The following is a 20907-nucleotide window of genomic DNA, read 5'->3' as shown; positions in this document are numbered from 1 at the left end:
CATATACTCAAGATTCTGAGTATTACTAATATTATTTCCTAACAAAATTATCGAATATATTTCTTTTTTATTATCACCTCCCAAGGTTTTGTGTTGGAGATCCTATCAAGGATCAAGGGCTTTCCTTGTAAAGATCACTTGTGTCACTTTCACTCCATTTCCACATTCACATCGGATATAATACCATAGCATCTCATACAATTTGGTTGACATTTCCTTGAACATTTTTTTTACCAAAACAAGTATGATCAAAAATTTTCTCAAGTAGCTATGATTAGATCGACAAGGATATTATTTACCATAACTACATATTATGATTATGAGATATGGCAAATAAATTTCAAGAAAAACTGATTTTCTTAATAGACACCTACTTGAAGATGTCTATATAACTTAGCCTGGAGGTTTTCTTAATCCAATTTATCCTAGCAAAATGGGTAATCCTTAAGATCCCTTTGTGGATATAAAGAAAACATCTCAAGGTTGGAATCATCATTCCAATGTGGAAAAATATAGTATATTTTTATATCAAAATGAAGATAACATTTTTGTTTACTAAGAACTAGTGGGAGAAATAGTGATATTCCTAATCTTATATGAACACGACATACTTAATCATGAGAAACTACATTTTGAATATGCAAGGCTCTTTATCCTTAACTTGAAAAGTGTTTCTAAGATGGAAGACTTAGAAAAGACAATATACATTCTTGAAATGTAAAATATATGCAGATAGATAAAGATCAATGTTAAAGTTGTAAAATCCTTTTGCATATGTTGACAATATCTTGAAAGAGATCAAGATACAAGATTCGTTTGAAGGATTCTTGGCATTGCCACATGGCACCCTTTTGGGCTAGCCTTAAAAGGACCTAGAACATAAGTTTTGAGCTAGATAGAAAGCTTTATATTCTATTTGTTTGGCAAATGAATCGATTATTTATGCCATATTATGCACGAGACTAAGTATATAATCATGATATGAACATATCATTAGATACTAATTAGATACATGGAAAGTCATTAGCTGACTATAAGAACATTCTAAGAGAAGTTAAGAAGGTATAAGAGAATATATATATATATATATATATATATATATATATATATATATATATATATGAGTTAATCAGTTTAGAAGAATCTATTTATCTAAAGAGCTACACAATATGCCGACTTCAAAACAAATTTAGGGGCTGTTTGAAACTTGTCTGACCGGTCTGAGTTAGCGATTTCAGCTGACTTGTTCAGACCGGAAGCTGTTTGATGTGGGTTGATTCGGTCAGCATGTCTGGCTGAACTGGCTGAATTTGTCAGCTTGCAAGGCCCATCTGTCTGGGAAAAAAGACCTCCCTACCCCCGATCTATTCTTCCCCTTCATGACCTAAAAGAAAAACGGCAGCCTCACATCCTATAGGTTCACTTCGAAACTCCTAATCACCGCAAGATCGCCATTCCTTCAGTAGTCGTCTTCTTCTCTCAGCCTGACATCTTCCCTCCGTCCGTCCACACAAGTACGTTGTTGCCCTCCTCTGTTCAAATCAAAGTTTGATTTTGACTTTATTTAGTCAAAAATCCATCTTCATGGCCGATGATTGAATCAGTTACTGTTGTTAATAAGATTCATCATATGCTTATTAATTTCGATCTTCTCTTGGGTCATGGTTGTGAATTTGGAAAATAGTTGAATACTTGAATGGTAATGCTTTACACGTTATAGATTATATGGGTCGGTCCCCTCTAGGCTTAAACTTTAATTGAATTAATGTCTCCTCTAATTTAGGCTTAAACTGTAGAATATCATTTAATACAATAAAGAAAACGTTTATAAACTCTGAATAAAAGTATCTATGATGATTTTCTTCAGAATTCAATAGCCCCCTTATCACGAATCGTCCCTATATGGTTTGCCAAATTTGCAGTTTTTATTTGTGTGTAATGTATGTAATAGATTATGAAATCAATTTTTTTTTTTTTTGTATTAGCTATGAAATCTGATTATTTTTTAGATGTATAATCTATGCTCTAATGTTATGAAATAAGAATTCTTTTTTGTATATAATCTAAGCCCTAATGTTATTAAATCATTTTTTTTTTTTTTTTTTTTTTTTTTTTTTGTATATAATCTATGCTCCAATGTTACGAAATCAATTTTTTTTTGGTGTATGATCTTATGTTCTAATGTTATGAAATCTCAAATTTTATATGTATAAGCTATGAAATCAGATTTTTTTTCTATGTATAAGCTATGAAATTGGTAGAAAGTTGTTGACTTTGATTGAGCTATTATTATTTAGGATTATGTTGATCTCATTGTTAGAAAATTGTTTTATGTTTAGATATTTATGTTAGCTTGTTATTTATGTTTTAGGATGTTGGTTTGGAACGAGATTGATGATAAAATATTTCTTGATGCATGTATATATGAACTAACCACTCATGGTCGTGAGGGTTCTGGGCTTAAGGCAAGTTCATGGAAGACAATACGCGAAAAATTGATAAACGAACACGGTAAAGAGGTTGATCAGAAGCAAATGAGAAACCACTTTGACTACTTCAAATCAAAATATGTTGCTTGGGTGAAACTAAAAAACAAAACCGGCAATACATATGATCCTATAAAAAATAAATTTAATATGACCGATGAACAATGGAAGGAAGAGGGAAAGGTAATACTTTTATGACAAATACTAGTATGATTATTTTTATAACAAATACTAATATTTATAAAAATTATAAATAGTTGAACAAATACGTGTTGTCATTAAAAATTAAACCCCTATTGTTCCTTGATCTTTGCACCAAACTATTTGAAGGCTCGACCTCAACCGGCTTTCAAAGTTGGGGGCCATCTTCTACAGTCCCTCGTCCTGTAAAAGAGTTTAGTGTCCGTGATTTTGATGATGATGTGCCAATGGAAACCTCAACACAACACGTAGGTGCAAGTGAAGAACCTTTGGGACGTTCAAAAAATAAGAAAGTTGGTGGAAACAAAAGAGTTGGTGGAAAAAAAAAGAGATGCAAGGGTATTAGAAGTTGAGGATGAGATTGTCAAGCTTGCAAGGTCGCTAGTGGAAAAAAAATGAAAGAATTGAAAAAAAGTGAAATGGATAAGGATGTTGATTCATGTATGGAGAAATTGAACAAAATGGAATAGGGAGAAGAAGATGAAAGACACAAGACCGCTCTTTTGCTATTTGGTGAAAGTGTCGATGTTAGGAAAGTTTGGTTACGACTTTCGCATACTAGTTGTGAGTCGTGGGTGATAGGTGCGGGTACAAAGTATGGTTACCTTTGATGATGTTTACTAGTTTTTTTTTTACATGACTTTTTGTTACTTACATGACGTTTGGATGCTATCTTTGCATGACTTTTGTTATTTTGTTGATGTTTGATGACTTTTTTGTTATATGACTTTTGTTACTTTGGATGATGTTTTATTGAATGTTGAATATGACTTTTGTTATTTATTAGTTTTTTGTTCTATGACTTTTGTTACTTTAGATGATGTTTACTAGATTTTTTTGTGTATGAATATTTTTACTTTAACATGTTACCTAATTGCTTGTAATGGGTCAAATATGGTTCCTGATGGTGAAGATGTAGCTTTTCTTTTACTTGTGATTTATTGGTTGAGGTCAAACCGGCGAATGCTAATCAGAATTTATAGACTTAGAGATAACGATTCAAGCGGGTATGCATATACGTAAGATTTGATGTATGAAGACCCTACACAATGTTTCGATATGATGCGTCTTACACAAGAGGCATTTTCATTATTATGCAACCATCTTACCCAAAAAAAATGGTTGCAAGCTAGTAGGACAATAAGCATTGAAGAGAAGATGGCTATGTTCTTACATGTTATAGGACATAATGAACGTTTTCGTGCAGTTAAGGGAAGATTTCATCACTCCACACAAACGATTCATCAATGTTTTCACGAGGTCCTAACTGCAATGATGTGTTTTGCAAAAGAAATTATAGTACCAACAACTCCTAATCCAACAAGACATAACTCGGAACGACATAGACGGTTAAAAAATATTTTTTCTAGAGCAATAAATGCATTAGATGGAACTCTTGTACATGCAGTTGTACTCGTTGATCAACAAACTCGTTATAGGGGAAGAGGAAAAGGAGAATGTTTTCAAAATGTAATAGGAATTTGTGATTTTGATATGATATTCACCTTTTTTTGGGCTGGATGGGAGGATATAACACATGATTCAAGAGTTTTGAAAGAAGTTGCATTCAATTCGACTTCTGGATTTCCATTTCCTCAACCAGGTTTGTAATCTTTATATAATTTTTATTATCTATCTTCTTTATATAATATGTGTCATTATATAATATGTGTCACATTCATTTGCAGATAAATATTACCTTTGTGATGCCGCATATACAAACACTCGTGGGTTTATGGCTCCATACCCCAATACTAGGTATTGGTTAGCTGATTTTTGAAGAGGCATACCTTTAACTAGAGAAGAAAGGTTCAATTATGCTCATGCACAACTTAGAAATGTTATTAAGCGTGCTTATGGTGTATTGAAGGTGAGATTCCCAATCTTAAAACAAATGGCTCCTTATCCTTTTATAGTGCAAAGAGACATAGTCATTGCTTGTGTCGCGGTCCAAAATTTTATTAGGAAATACAATATATAAAATGACTTGTTTACAAATTTTGAGGACACTATGGTTACTCCTGACGTCCAAGGTGAGGGAATTGATAGAAAAAACATACAAGGCATAGAATGGGGTCCAGAAGCCATTGAATATATGCGTGTTTTGCGTGATCAGATTGCAATCAACTACTTTCACCTACTTTACATTATATTATTATGTTATTTTAAAGTTCATTATGTTTTTGTTTGGATATTAAATGATTTATGTTTAATTTACATTTTGTATAACATTTTATATTTGTGTGTGATTTATATTTTGTATGACATTTTATATTTGTGTGTAATTTACATTTTGTAGGACAATATGTATGTTTTTATAATTATTCAACAACTTAATCCTTCACTATATATAACAGCAGGGTAAATTGATCAGTTTTCATCACTCAGAATATTCAATCAGATGTACAATCAAACAACATGATTTCTTACTCAGTCAAGATTTCTTACCCAAACAGACTTTTCCCAATCAACACTTTCTCAGTCAGCAATAATCAAACAGGATCTTAGATAATTATGAATTATAATTGGATTATAAATTCGTTATGTAATGAAGAGTAAGTTTTGTTGGAATGGGGTCCAAGAAACACACAATAGCATAGTCTAGTACATAATCAGAATATACTGCTACTTTAGAAGTTGTAATCAAATATGATTGGATAAACGAGTTCATTGAAAAACTTGGTTGAGTCCTTCCATTCAAGGATAACCTATAAATCTTTTGTTGCCTTAAGAGTGTACTTAATGAAGCTTATAGAATTTATGTCACATTAGAACACCAATTATATTCTCCAAGATATTTAACTGTACTTAGAGTAAAATCAGATATAGAGTTGATAGTATTCGCAAAACTCACACAAATTAAATTTAGCCAAACACATTAATAAATTCCTCTTTTTAACCTAAGTATGACTGGTCACAATTTAACTATAGGACTTCATTATTCTATAAATGGGATTTTGATTTGAATTTATTGTTTGGATATTAGAAAATTGAGACAGCAACTATTATATTGTTTTGATATATTGAGATATGATCATCACACCAATACTTTTTGTGTTATACAGTAGAATGTTTAATCCATGAATAATCTTATTATTCTAAAAGTTTATAGTCGATTATAATCATAGGAGAAATTATGAAGTAAGACTAATATGAATTGGATTGGTTGACTCTCACAAGATGAAAGTAGGCAAGTGGCTGTAACCAAGATTTGTAGGTATTTTTCAGAGAAATGATATTAAACTGACCCGCATCAAGATCACCTCATGGATCGCTATCGTGAGTGACACTTGATAAAAGGTACTATCTTTGTATCCTTAATACCTAAGATACATAGTGGGACTTAAGTGTAGGGAGTGTTATGCTTTGATGTGGTCAAACATTGATACTTAATCGGGGAAGTATAAAGGCCATTTTTAGGTGTGGTATGAACTATGCAAGAGAATTATGTAGTCAATATGAGATTCATTCCTATTATGTGTTTAGATTTAGACATCTAACATGCCTTACCAAAAGTTGAACACCAAATGAGATTGATTGCGATATGTATCTTATGTCCAACATGATGCATGTGACAAAGGATAACTGATAACTTACCTTATACACCAATTATACCTTTAAGCTTTTAGGGAATTAGATTTTGATAGAATGGCACAAAGTCATATATTACTAGGGGCAGTGAATGTTGATAGACGTTCACTATTTTCTATATCAATCTATAATGAGTCTTGTGCAAGTGGGAGATTGAAATATTTATATGCCCGAGAGTCCTTATAGAATGATATTGCTAGATAATACATGATCCTAAAGGGTCACACTAAGAACAACTTGATACAACTTATTATTTATTAGAAATCGATTTCAATAAATATTCATAAACTCTTATAACTAATTGGAAATTATTCATTTCATGGGAATATTAATTTTCAAAGGCAACTAACATAATATATCATTAGGCATGATTTATTAATCCATGTACACTATTTTGGACTAGAAAGACTCTTTTGTATTTTAGCTAAAAGTTAAATTTTATATCTTATAAAGAGTTACAAGAATTTTATAAACTTCTTTTCTATTTTATACAAATAAATAAATAAATAAATAAAAATGTGAGTTGGTTTCTAGGAAACAAGAGATGATCTTTTGAGTATAATAAGGGAAAGTAGCATGGATTAAGAGGAATGTGAGACATGTATCCTTTATGGTATGGAGTGCTTAAAGTGTTAAGAACTCCTGGGTAATGATTTAGCGTTATGAAGGCTTTAATCCCTTTTATTTTTTGGTGACCAAAACCGTAGCTCCCTCATACTCTATTATATTCTCTCTTGCAAAGAAGTGTTATAATATTACTTGCTTGCATTTTGATCTCTTTATGTCGTATATCGATATGAACTTAAAGTTTAAGAGTTTTGACTAGCATCTTTATTAAGTTGAGTTCTTGTTGGTGTTTCCATCTACGGTGAAGTAGTACTTCACATTCTACATCAACATTCAAGCCTCCCCTTGACGATTCAATGGACGACAAAGGTTGTCATCTTCTTATTTCTTATTTCGTTGATGTTTTTTTTTCCAAACATTGTAAGAAGATCGTTCGTGGGTTCAAACTAGTTTATGTTATTCTAAAATTATAAAGTCTTCCACAGCTAAATCTTAGGTTTTCGAAACTACTTTTTGAATAAAAAGCCAACACCACCACATAATCCACACATGCATCTTTTATCATTATCGTTTTCTTCTTATTTTCAGCAACAACTTCGTTATCGATTCCAAGACAAATTAGACCAACAACATTTTGATTGAATAGACCTTATTTGATTGTTCTCCACATATTTTTCATCTAAACTAGCCAAATAGTCTTCCATTTGATCTCCCCATTGATCATAATGATCAAAAAGTAACATTGGAGTTTTGGTCGAAAAACCAAGAGGATTAGCATAGTTAATCATCGTAGATATATTGAAATTTTTCACTAAATTATGAGAAAACGTGATCAAAATCTTCAAACAACTTCAAAGAATTAGATTTCAAAAGCGGAAAAGAGATTTGAGAAAAGAGTTCAAATATGTAATGAAATACAAAAGAAATTCCCAAAAAAGATGAATGATGTTTACTCCGATACCACTTGATAAGCATTATACTTGAAGACAAATCATACATTGTATGAAATACAAGAATAGGATGATGTAGATACTAACATTTAAGCTCTTTGATTAAACATGAGAAGATTACAATTTGATAGCTAAAGTAACACATACGTTCTAAGCATGTAAAAGTCTAAAAATTGTTAACTTCTCATACAGATGTTCACCTATATATAGACACATAATGGTGAAGTCTGTCTAATCATAATAATACATGTGAAGACTGTCAACTAAGCAAAATTAAGTGCTTAAGCTAACATACAATTACAAATAGGAGCATAATAATCCACACAAATAAAAACTATACTGAAAAGCTTAATAAGTTCTACCAACTACTTTGGTGACCAAAATATCTTTTAAGCAACTTTACATCTTTGGTAAGACCAACTTCGGCATATTGTCTTCTTTGAACATCTTCACAACAAAATTTGTCTTAAACAAACGTGCAACCAAAAGATATAAATGAAACCCACCTTAAAGAAATTAACATAAACTCGAGCCTTTCCAACAGGTGGTAAGAGGATATCCTAATCTAAACGAACCTCAACAATGTCAAATGGCTAATTCCAATAGGGATGTCAAAAATTCTTGTGGAACCCCATTCCTGTTTGAGGTATTTGTTTAAATATTTCCGGGGTAGGGCGGAAACCAGATTAACCCTTGTTTTAATTTCATGAATGAGAGAGGGCCATATATATATATATATATATATATATATATATATATATATATATATATATATATATATATATATATATATATATATATATATATATATATGCATTATCATGATTTGTACATATGCCAAAATTCAGCAAAGCTAGAAAAACATGTTTAAGTTGTTTATAACATATAAACTCTGTTATAAATAACTATTTGATGCCCAAAAATAGCTTAAGATCATAGTTTAGAGGGTGTGTAGTTCAAAAAAATAGAAAGAATTCCATGGTGGACAATACTAACTAGGCAAACTCTAACACCAGAATATCTTGACGTATCATCAAAACCTTTTAAAAGGTTTTGAGACGGGATAATGACTTAGAAGGGTAATTAGGTTTCCAGTTTGTCAGTATTAGGTCACTATGGTTTTTTTGTGCGTATTAGACCAATATGGTTGTTATTACCGTTTAGAAATAGTCATTTTATCGGTTTTAACCGGTAAAAATGACTATTTGTAAACGCTAATAACAATCATACTGGTCTAATACGCACAAAAAAAAAAAAAAAAAAAAAACATTAGTGACCTAATATTGACAAACTGGAAACCTAATTACCCTCCTAAGTCATTAACCCTAAATTTAAAGACATTGAGAATATATAACCATCAACAGTAAACTAGTTCGTTTAGAACTCGCATCGTCTCATATAACCTGCTACTCCTCTATATGGCGAATCTCTTCATCTATAGTCGTCCCTTTGGGGACATCCGATAAAATTGGAACGATACAGAGAAGATTAGCATGATCCTTGCGCAAGGATGACACACACAAATCGAGAAATGGTCCAATTTTTTTAAACCTTTCGTCGTCTTCTCTGGAACCCTAATTTCATTTTCAAATGCTAATAGAGTTCAATTGCAATTCTTACGTTTCAGTAGTTCATCTATTGAAGTTATGATCAGACAACATATGGATTCCATGGTCAGATTGATCTTATTGTTGATGTCTTCAACCATTTGTGGCAAATAAGGGTGATCTTTCTTTTTATAAAGTCTCCTTTAAGTTTTTTAGTTTTCCTGTCATTAAGTTTCATGCTTTATAACCTTTCGTTTATGTGTTGTATATAGTCTGTATGTGTTTGTTTATGTGCTGATTTTTGATTAATTTTGCAACTTCAGTTTCTTAGTTCATGTTGTTGTTTTGTTTTTTATAAAATAATTGATAATAAACATCCTCTGTAAGTCCTTATTGGTTTTACATTTCCATTCGTTATTAAATGTAGACATTGATGGGAGGTATCAAAGTGAGATTGTATTTGTACATATGGATGTGTTCATGTAAACATTTAAATGACAAAAAAGAAGTTATTAATAAAATGTTTCATATTTATGTAATGAAGATCATCAATCATATATGTTTTTGGACTTAGAAGTTCTGAAAAGGTTGTGAAATAAGTTTAAATGGAAGCAACTATTTTCAGTCAAACAAATCAATCACATTGATTAGTAAGCATGTTTTCTAAATAATTAGGATTAATGACTTAGGAATGTAATTAAGTTTCCAGTTTGTTCACATTAAATCACTAAGGTATTCTTGTGTGTATTAGACCAATATAGTTGTTATTACCGTTTAGAAATAATCATTTTTATCAGTTAAAACTGGTAAAAATGACTATTTCTAAATGGTAATAACAACCATATTGATCTAATACGTACAAAAAAAACCTTAGTAGCCTAATACGGACAAACTGAAAACCTTATTACCCTCTTAAGTCATTATCCCTTTTGAAACATCTAAGTTGAATCAATCAAAATCTTTTAATTTATTACTACTCCATTCCTCAAAAAATACCTTTTCATTTTCTCTCATATAAAGGGTTTCAAGGTCATGATTTTGTGTGGAAGGGAATCAAAATTTTATTATCCACGTTTTATTGTTTTTATCATCTAGAAGATTTAAAATATAACTACAGATTATAGAATATCTGATAAATCTGAACCGATCTGAGGATGTGACGTGCAACTCTTAAGACTCATCATACATAGTTTCATAAATTATAACATCAAAAAATGAAAAATAATAATAATAATAATAAGGATTCAAATACTATGATTTTCATTCACAACCAAGATTCCAATACAAAATACATCTTCTTCTGGTGATATCATCATCCTTGTCACTATCTTCTACATGGCAATTCACTACCTTAACAAAATGATAAAATTTGCATTAAAATTACATCTTCAGCTTTCTACTCATTGTCAAAAGGAGGGAATGAATCCATTTGGTCTATTATCAGTATCAGTATCAGTCCCAGTTCAATGCATGCAATAGCAGTACATAGTCCATCATGTCATGTCCTTTTTGGGACTAGAAAGCAGCAAGTGAGTAAAGAAGAATGACAAAATTACCTGTTTTTCAACAAGACTAGAAAAATGCTAAAATTGGGCATGCTTTTGATCTTGAATTATTATGAAAAATGAACAAATGTTTTTTCACGCGTTTACAACTTCCTGCAGGTGTAGCGATTGACTTTTACCAGGGGGGATGAAAATTAGATCTTCCCAACCGGAATTTTTCTCACTCATCTGCCACCCCATAAACATATGTTAACTTGCTAAATAATCTTTATTACAAAAAAAAAAAAGGAAAAAATGAATCTGGAAACATTATAGTTAGCAACAAGTAAAAAGTTACCTCCATTTTTTTCAAAACATCTTCCAAACATCCCACCTACAAACGACATAGAAACATCATTCTTGACACAAGAATTGATAAAATAAATATTTTAACAAGTATGAAAGTTAAGTAAAGAATAAAAATTAAAAAAAGGACTAAAATGTAACAAATTTTATAATACCATGATATGTTGTGAAATGGCGGGTCCTTTTGGTCCTCGTGGAATCATTAACAACTCTTTCTCAATATCCTCCTGCATATATGCAAGTTGATTAAAGTAGATTGCTGTTTTTGGGATGTTAAAAAGGTCAAATAGTCAAACACGAACCTTTCGAAAATATATAGGACAGTAACGTTTGTTTTTCTTCTTTATAACTAGGAGATCCGACTGTGCAATGAAACAAAATAATCAAATATAAGTTTACTTTTCCTTTCCAATAATGGAAATATGGAATCTAATACTTGGAAACCAAAGCTAGCTGATAAGCCAACTTATTTTTCATGGTTTTTTAAATTGTCATGTTTGGCAAGCCAAAAAGTAGCTAATAAGCTAGCTTTTCTCTAAAACTATCTAATATACTCTTAATTAATTATAATGTTAGCTTATCAACTACTTTTTACCAAATATCATTTTTTGTCAGCTAGCTTTTCAGCTACCGGCTAGCTTTTCAGCTAGTTTGCCAAACATAAACTATATAGGTAAGGAAATATAATTATATTACTATATGATAATATCCAAAAAAATAAATTCTCATACCTGAAAAATAGGGACTCCATCAAACCCATTCTTGGTAGTAGAAGTTCTCAACTATAATCAATCAATAATTACTCTTAATTAATCACCACAACAAAATTATGTAGGAAGTATAATTAATACCCATAATTTACAATTGATTTAAATGAAGTTGACAATGTTATACTGATTTTTGAGTGCCTTGAAAGAGAACAAACCTCCATTGCATTCTTAAGTTGAACAGGATCAGGCAAAAATCGAAATGCAATTCCTTCAACCTTCAACATATAAACCTACACATAAAGATTGGACAGATATAGTAAAAATTGAAGATTAAACATACGACAGATGGATCATATTATGCTATAATTTCTATACATGGTTTCATCTTCAATCTTATACAAACCCATTTAACCTAATGTAATCAATCAAATGGGGTTCTAACAGTGGTAATTATGTTTTCACTCAAAAATCAAAGCCTAGATTATATAATAATCACCTGATCAAGTGCAATTGGTACAACTTTTGCTCGCCCTTTTAACTCCCTTTTCCTCAATCGAACCTGCAATTCACATGTATATATACAATGAACAAATTTAAGTTCCAACCTCGCATACTCACAGACGTGAACACTTATACCTGAGCAAGAAATGCTTCGGCGTCTTCTTGACGAAAACAGAGTAACCCAATTGATTTGAGTCCATTAGGATCCGAAATTAGGACGAATTCGTTATCGGAATTGCTGACTGTGTACAGCTCTGTTCCAGCAAGCGTCTTCGATACATTGGCAGTGCTTAGGGCCAAGTCAAACACATGTTTTCCGCTGCGAAGATTGTTGTCGTCTTGTTGCTGCTGTGATAACGAAGCAAAAGGCAATGACCAACGATGGGGCTTACGTGGCTGAAATGGGAAAAGGTTTTTGGCGATTCCTCGCCGTGTTTCTTCGACACGGGTAGAGATGTCGGAGCTTAGACGTTGAAAATGTTGGTGGAAAAAGGCGAAGGGATTGGGGGTTGCAGAGGAAGCGGGGTTTGGAGACTCCATTACCGAGGAGAAAGGGGAGGACTGAACGAGGAAGGTAGTCGGTTGCTTGTTGTCCCATGTTTTAATGTTGGGGCCTTCATGGTCCAGCCCATATAAGTTGGGCTAACATTACATATCGACTAAATTATATGTATTATTTGATAACCAAAAAAATGAAGTATTTAGAAAGAAATAACTAATTTTTTATGCAATTTATAAAATGTCTATTTACTTGGAAATGTTGTATTCTAGAGTACTTATGAAAATTTTGGAGTTGGTGGTAGTTGTTAGATTCTAGTCTGGAATCACTTGTATGTTCCGGACTGGAAAAAACGTATCCCATATATAAATCTGGAATGTACAGTCATTCCGAACTGTTAAAATAGGTTCTTTGTAGCTTCCTTGTTCCTCTATAAATAACATATACCTTTGTCTTTGTTTGTGTATTGTGTTTATTACTATTTAAACCCCAATTAGCTTTCGAATACTACAAAAATAAGTTCGTTAATGATTTTTTTTCAAGTATCAGTTTCTAGTGGATGAAAATTGAAGTGAATTGAAGGATCTATGCGGTATATTACTCCAAAATACACATGTTTTTGTGTAGATATAAGCAGTGATCTCAACTTTAGTGGGTTGATTACATTGGTTGTTTCCTAGTCTTAAGTTAAACACTAATCAAATATATGTATCTTTTCAATGTCCTAGATTAAATATAAATATGCAGTCTAAGTTAAACACTAATCAAATATGTGTATCTTTTCAATCGTTGACCGATGACTTTTTGACTTGGTTAACATTTGATCAAATTGATAGCTTTAGAGTGTAGATTAAGGGTTGACCTTGGGTGATTCTTTAGGTGGTGTGTAACACTAGCCTTCCAAGCTTACGAGCAGTGGTGTAGCTTGTTACGAGTGATTAACGTGAGTCTTATCAGGAATTAGCCCTAGAACTTATTTAAAAGACCATGATATGTCCCATGGAAAATATATGAATGATTAGGATCTAGCCCATGATACTTATATGAAAACACCATGATTTGGCCTATGGTAGGAAGTGACTATAAGACTATGATTTGGCCCACAACATTTATTTGGAGTTAAAATAAACCAATTATATTATGTATAGTATGTGGTATTTTGGTGAACTCGCTAATATTTGTGCTTATTGTTTATGTTTAAATGTTTTAGGTACTTCTGGTTTGAAAGGGAAGGGTTTAGCTTGATCGAATTGCATCCCCCAAAGTTTTCTGCACTATCTTTTATGATTTATTACTAATGTTTTGAGAATACAATATACTCTGATTAATCTTTCAGATCGAATGAATGATGGTTTTGTTGTTTAAAAATGAAATTTGTTACTTAGTATTTTTGTTGGGACATTACAAGTTAGTATAAGAGTCTTGGTTTGAGGGATTTGAACACATTTTATGCTATGTTTGAACCCAAACTGAGGGTTAATAAAATCTTTTGAAAGAAACGATTTTCTAAAAAGGTTTTTTTTTTAAAGAAAGGGGTGTGATGTATGCAATCAGCCGATCTCAAGTAAGTGATTCCTAAAATAACCTGTCACACCCCCGAACCAGACGGTGGAAACGTCTGAGGGCTATTGTGACTTAATTGAATACAATCACAATGATTATACATGAATCATAACATCATTTATCACCATGCATTGAAATATTACAACTGATATTGTTTACATTTGGTACATTGTTTTAAACATTACAAATCCATAACATAAACCGTTTGATAATAAATTTAAGCAAAACACCATGACATCACTTGGTACTTATGCTTCGGTTCACGTGTTGCCTGAGAATACAAGTATTTTGGAAAAACGTCAACATATGAAATGTTGGTGAGTTCATAAGTAATGTTGGGAAAAATGATTTCTGTGAAGTTTGAAAAACCCAGAATATCCGATATATTCATAAAAGAGTATTGTTTATAAAAAAAAGTGTGAAGATCCATAAGTATGCTTGTCAATTTTTGTAAACATGTATAATTGTTGAACTTTGTATACATCACATAAGTAAAAGTGTTGAACTCCCCGGGAAAACCCGATGTATTCCCAATACATAAAATTACGTGTCTTATTTATTGTTATACCGATACGACGATTGTTTTTGATTACCCAGGTGACATTGGATTAATTATAGGTTGTGAGTTGTTATAATCACGCATTAATGAAAATGACTAGTTTATAACTACCAATTACAAACGATCCTTTAGGCGTCGTCCGTATTACTCACTTAATCCAACCACCCTGACTTCTCATAGCCCCACAACCGAGGAGAAAGGAGGGTATGAAGCCCCCTTTATTTCCATAAGTTGTTCAAGGCTATCGGGAATGCGAAAGGTGCTTGGCTCGACTCGCATTTGACTTCTCGACTTCATTAGCAGTACCAATGGACCCTTGGGGCCCAACAGAACAATAGAGCTATTGAAAGTCCTTTTACATGGAATTAGGTCATAGAAGGCCCAATAACATGTAAGCGCGTTCCCTTCGGTCCTAAAGATCATGTTATTAGGCTAGCAAGGCAACAAGCACGATTTGAAACTTTCGAGTCCAAAGATTGAATATTGACTCCTCGTAGTTTCCACGTGTTTATTGAAGTACTATTGTTTATTGATTTTTGATTTGTTATTGATTCGAGACCGAATCAATTCGTTTGGTAACGATATTGGTGTTGAAAGTGTATTTGTTATTACGTTTCGCCGGTAGTCGTGGATCTCGCATTTTGTCTTAAGGGGTTTATTTGCTTAAAAGTAAGATTTTACCTTTTCACGACCCTTCTTTGCTAAAATTTGCACTTTTAATTCTTTATATAAAAGAATTTCCATTTTAGTCCTCAAAACATTTTTTTTCTTGACACTTTAATACCATAACTTATTGAAAAGACATTTTCAACCCAAATTTACTTTGTAAACAGCTTAAGTCCTTCAAAAATGAAGTTTTCTCGGTTGGAACACCCATTTTCGCAACTTTTACAGTTTTGGCCCAAAATGGAAAAGTTTTGCATTTTTGATTCCTTTTGAATTTGAAAAACATTTTTGACCTTTGAAATGGTTTTAATACACTTGAAATCCCCTATTTTATAGAAAGTTACATTTCCAACCCCTCAAATTTAAAAATTTCGCAAATTGGAGCTTATTGGGCCTTGAGTTGTAGTTTCGGTTTTGAAGAAGATTGGAAGGAGCTTGATGTTGTTTTCGGCGCTAACAAGCCTTCCTTTGATGATTTCGAATTTAGAGGGTTTCTAAGAGAGTGATCATGATTTTGCATTGATTAGAAAGAGATTTTTGATAAAACAAAGAACCTAGATCATAGATCCAAGCATGATCATACCTTAGATGAAGAATTTGTGGAAATATCTTCTTGAAAAACCTTCTAAATTTCGAGAACTTGATGAAGAGTAGAGGGAGATTCCTTGAGAGATTTGTGAGATAAATGTGTGTATGTGTGTGCGTGTGATTGGAATCGGCCGAGAGCAGGAGAGAGAGGAGAGAAGAGTGATTTTTGAAGTGAGCTGCATGAAAACATGAGATGGCATGGATGTTTGAAGTGTAATAACCTAGATATCTTCCATGCAAAGATGAGGTGTCATGCAAAAGTCAACTTCTTCTTCTCCTTTTGGGCTTGGGCCGAGAATTAGAGAGGAAGAGAAAAGAATTTGGGCCTTGTATGCTTAAGCCTTTTTCATGGTTATGTTAAGTGATGTTTGGTCCAAATAATCATAAATGTGAGTCTTATGACCTATTAGGGCTAAGTTAGGTTAATTATGGCCCAAAATGGTTCATATAATTAATTTATTTCATTCTAGGCCTAGTATGGCCCAAAATATTGAAATAAATGGAAGTGGGTCCAATTAGAGCCCATTTAAGAGTTCTAAGCCCAAGGTGGTCAAATTGGAAGCTTATTGGTCCATTGGGCCCAATAAGGAAGTCCTAGTCCAAAATTAACTTAAACGAGAACTTCTAGGGTTTCCAATTGCTTATTGACTACTTGAAATGCTTGCATGGTGTGTTTGATTGAAATTTTGTTGTCATAGAGTATGCATCATACATGCTCTTATGTCTTTGATTCATGATTTGACTTAAGTGTTGTAGTTACAAGGCACTAAAATTTCTAGTTGTGACATCATCCCCCCGTTAGAGGGAATTTCGTCCCAAAATTCTTTTGAAAGATAGATTTGAGAATGCTAGAATAGGTAAGGGTACTTTTGCTTCATTTGGTCTTAGTGTTCCCACGTGAATTATGGCCCACGCTTCGCGTTCCACCCTACTTTCACGATCGGGATGCGACTTTGTTTAGTACGCTTCACCTCCCTATCCATGATTTCGACTGGTTCTTCAACGAACAAGAGATTCTCGTTGATTTCAATCTCTTCAAGGGGAATGACGAGAGTTTCATTTGATAGGCACTTCTTTAGATTGGAAACATGGAACATGGGGTGTACGCTGCTTAGCTCAGCGGGTAACTGCAGTTTGTACGCCACTGGACCTATTCGGGCAACGATCTCGAAAGGTCCAATGTATCGTGGGTTCAGTTTTCCCCGTTTTCCGAAATGAATGACCCCTTTCCAAGGTGAAACTTTTAACAGCACACGATCCCAACCTGAAACTCTAAGGGCTTTTGTCGTTTATCTGCGTAGCTCTTTTATCGGTCGCGCGATGCTTGTAGTCGAGCTCTGATTTGAACTATCTTTTCCGTGGTTTCACGTATGATCTCCGGTCCCGTTAACGCCTTGTCCGATGCCAGTTTCTTTGCTAGCTGGGTGTCGCCCACCTCAGCCCAACACAACGGTGATCTACACTTATGTCCATATAGTGCTCCGAAAGGAGCGACTTTGATGCTCGAATGGTAACTGTTGTTATACGAGAATTCAACTAAGGGTAGGTGGGTATCCCAAGACTTCCCAAAGTCTATCACACATGCGCGAAGCATGTCTTCGAGCGTCTGGATGGTTCGTTCTCTTTGACCATCCGTTTGTGGGTGATAAGAGGTGCTCATGTCGAGATGGGTTCCAAGTGCTTTCTGAAGTGATTGCCAAAAACATGAAGTGAATCTACTGTCTCTATCTGAGATGATAAACCCTGGTACTCCGTGAAGTCTCACGATTTCTCGAATGTATAATTGTGTCAGTCTCTCCATCTTGTAGGATTCTTTTATTGGCAGGAAATGGGCGGATTTCGTCAGTCGGTCAACTATTACCCATATAGTGTCTAATCCGTCCGGCGTCTTGGGTAGCTTGGTCACAAAGTCCATGGAAATCCCTTCCCATTTCTACTCGTGGATCACCGGTTGCTGTAATATCCCCGAGGGCTTCTGGTACTCCACCTTTACTTTGGCGCAAGTAAAGTATTTGCTAACATAGGTGGCAATTTCTGCCTTCATGTTAGGCCACCAATAATGTTGTTTAATATCCAAGTACATCTTGTCTGAACCTGGATGGATGGAGTATCGCGTCTTGTGAGCTTCATTCACGATTACCTCCCTAAATCCTCCGAGTTTAGGGACCCAAATACGGTTCATGAAATAGTATACTCCATCCTCTTTTACCTCTAGATTCTTCTCCATTCCGCGTAACGCTTCGCTTGCTCTGTTTTCTGTCTTCATGGCATCTGACTGGGCTACCCCGATCTGAGTGGTCAGGTGAGATTGGATGGTTATTGAGAGAGTTTTCGCACGACGATTAGAGTACTCCTTCCGGCTCAAGGCATCAACTGCCACGTTGGCCTTGCCTGGGTGGTACTTGATTTCACACTCGTAATCATTTAATAATTCAAACCATATTCGTTGCCTCATATTCAGCTCTTTCTGATTCAAGATGTGCTGGAGACTCTTGTGGTCCGTGAAGATGGTGCACTTCGTACCATAAAGGTAATGCTTCCAAATCTTCAGAGCAAAGACCACTGCTCCCAATTCTAGGTCATGGGTCGTATAATTCACTTCGTGTGTCTTTAGTTGGCGGGATGCGTAAGCTATCACTCTTCCACGCTGCATGAGAACGCAACCTAAACCCTGATTTGACGTGTCACAGTAGATCACGAAATCTTCCGTTCCCTCTGGTAGAGATAGTATCGGGGCACTGCAGAGCGCTTGCTTCAGGGTTCGGAATGCAATTTCTTGTTTGTCCGTCCATTTGAATGGTATGCCATTTTGTGTAAGCAAGGTAAGTGGCTTGGCGATCTTAGAGAAGTTTTGAATGAACCTCCTATAGTAGCCTGCTAGGCCTAAGAATTGGCGAATTTTCTGTGGGTGTCATGGGGACTGACCATCCTTTAATGGCTTTGACCTTAGAAGGATCCATATGAATTCCTTCCCGACTAACAACATGACCTAGGAAGTTCATGCTACAGAGCCAGAACTCACACTTGGAGAGTTTTGCGTATAGCTTTTTCCATTCGCAGGGTTTCCAGGATTTGTCGGAGATGTTGGCCATGCTCTTCTTCGCTTCAGGAATAGACTAGAATGTCATCAATGAAGACGATAACAAATTTGTCGAGGAATGGTCGACAGATTCAGTTCATCAGGTCCATAAATGTGGCAGGGGCATTCGTTAGACCGAAGGGCATTATGACAAATTCATAATGTCTGTAACGAGTTCGGAAAGCGGTTTTGGGAATATCCTCTTCCCGGACCTTAAGCTGATGGTACCTGGACCGTAGATCTATCTTAGAGAAGTAACTAGCTCCTTGGAGCTGGTCAAATAGATGGTTGATTCGTGGGAGTGGATAGCGATTTTTGACTGTGAGTTTGTTTAGCTCTTTGTAATCGATGCACATTCTAAAAGATCCATCCTTCTTTTTGACAAAGAGGATCGGAGCTCCCCATGGCGAGTAGCTGGGTCGGATGAATCCCTTGCCCAGGATTTCGTTGAGTTGGCTGGACAATTCCTGCATTTCAGCAGGAGCTAGCCGGTAAGGCGATTTAGCGAGAGGGGTTGCTCTTGGAACGAGATTAATTCGGAACTCAACTTGTCTCTGGGGGTACTCCAGGAAGATCTTCAGGAAATACGTCTAGGAATTCACGTGCTACTGGAATGTCTTGAATGTTAACCTCTTCCTTGGTTTTATCCACTATATGAGCCAGGAACGTCAAGTCGTTCTTTCGTAGATGCTTCTATGCCTGGATGCACGAGATGAGGCGAAGGTTCGTGCTAGGTTTGTCTCCGTAAATAACTAGGTTTCGTGATTGGGAAGGTGAAGGCGAATGACCTTCTCATGATACATAATTTCAGCATGGTGGGGGACTAACCAGTCCATGCCAATAATCACATCGAAACTCCTAATGGAAACATGCATTAAGTCTATTCGAAAGACGTGTTGATTTAGAGTTAGGGTACATCCGATGTAGATTTCCCCAGTGGATTCGGTTTTCCCATTGACCATTTCCACCGTAAAGGTTTCATTTAGCTTTTGGGGTTGTTGTTTTAACAAATGTTTAAACTTATTGCTCACAAAACTTCGCTCCGCTTCGGTGTCAAATAGAATGCATGCATAAGTGTGGTTTAGGGGAAACGTACCGGTAACAACAGCGGGATCTTGAATCGCCTCCCCCTGACCCATGGTCAGCACCCTTCCTCTTCCTCCATTTCTGGGATTGTTGTTGTTAGGGAAATCTCGACGGAAATGCCCAGTCCTTCCACACCCATAGCAGGTGTGGCTAGGTCCTGCATTGTTGCCGCCGGTGTTGGTGTTTTTGTTGCTTCCCTGTTGTTGATTCTGAGGAGGGTAAGTCCTACAGTTGCTTGCCGTGTGCCCCTTCCGATTGCAACTAGTGCACTGCATCTCCCTGCATTCTCCATTGTGATGGAGACCGCACTTGTTGCACTTGGGAAGATTACCGGAATAAGGTCTAGGAGCACTTGGAGCAGCTGAGGCTGGAGCATGTGGTGTGGACGGAACTTACGTGGTTGCAACATTAACCGCCACTATTTGCTGCTTCATGGAAGTTTCGGAGCCTTGACACCCCTTTCT

The 20907-nt window shown here is 34.8% G+C and overlaps 1 protein-coding gene and 1 non-coding gene across 3 annotated transcripts; one reads left to right on the top strand and one right to left on the bottom strand.

Moving 5' to 3' along the window:
• The first annotated feature begins 9238 nt into the window (after positions 1-9238).
• LOC145044385 (U6 spliceosomal RNA) lies at positions 9239-9341 on the top strand. Its single transcript, XR_013681339.1, has one exon. It is a non-coding gene; the product is annotated as a U6 spliceosomal RNA (small nuclear RNA).
• Positions 9342-10557: 1216 nt separating this feature from the next.
• TIC22-IV (Tic22-like family protein) lies at positions 10558-12991 on the bottom strand. Of its 2 annotated transcripts, none has more exons than XM_078991931.1 (9): positions 12539-12991; positions 12399-12461; positions 12118-12192; positions 11924-11974; positions 11495-11554; positions 11348-11419; positions 11185-11220; positions 10899-11075; positions 10558-10692 (listed from the first exon to the last, which is right to left on the bottom strand). In XM_078991931.1, the coding sequence occupies exons 1-8, from the start codon at positions 12941-12943 to the stop codon at positions 10983-10985; spliced, it is 855 nt and encodes a 284-aa protein (XP_078848057.1). In that variant the 5' UTR covers positions 12944-12991; the 3' UTR covers positions 10558-10692; positions 10899-10982. The 2 variants fall into 2 exon arrangements, with proteins under 2 accessions (XP_078848057.1, XP_078848058.1); XM_078991932.1 differs by having other exon boundaries at positions 10558-10688.
• Positions 12992-20907: the final 7916 nt, after the last annotated feature.

Source organism: Lactuca saligna, chromosome 4 (genome assembly GCF_052625555.1).
Source record: "Lactuca saligna cultivar CGN05327 chromosome 4, ASM5262555v1, whole genome shotgun sequence".
Taxonomy (NCBI): domain Eukaryota; kingdom Viridiplantae; phylum Streptophyta; class Magnoliopsida; order Asterales; family Asteraceae; genus Lactuca; species Lactuca saligna.
The sequence above is the reverse complement of the archived record's forward strand: the minus strand, read 5'-3'. Positions and strand labels throughout refer to the sequence as shown.

What these genes read in the sequence shown, in the direction of transcription:
- TIC22-IV (XM_078991931.1), bottom strand. Translation starts at nt 12,943, where the DNA reads ATGGAGTCTCCAAACCCCGCTTCCTCTGCAACCCCCAATCCCTTCGCC. An exon ending in CCGAAGCATTTCTTGCTCAG is followed by an intron (nt 12,462 to 12,538) that starts GTATAAGTGTTC and finishes TGTGAATTGCAG; the next exon opens with GTTCGATTGAGGAAAAGGGA. An exon ending in ATGGAGTCCCTATTTTTCAG is followed by an intron (nt 11,555 to 11,923) that starts GTATGAGAATTT and finishes TTCATTGCACAG; the next exon opens with TCGGATCTCCTAGTTATAAA.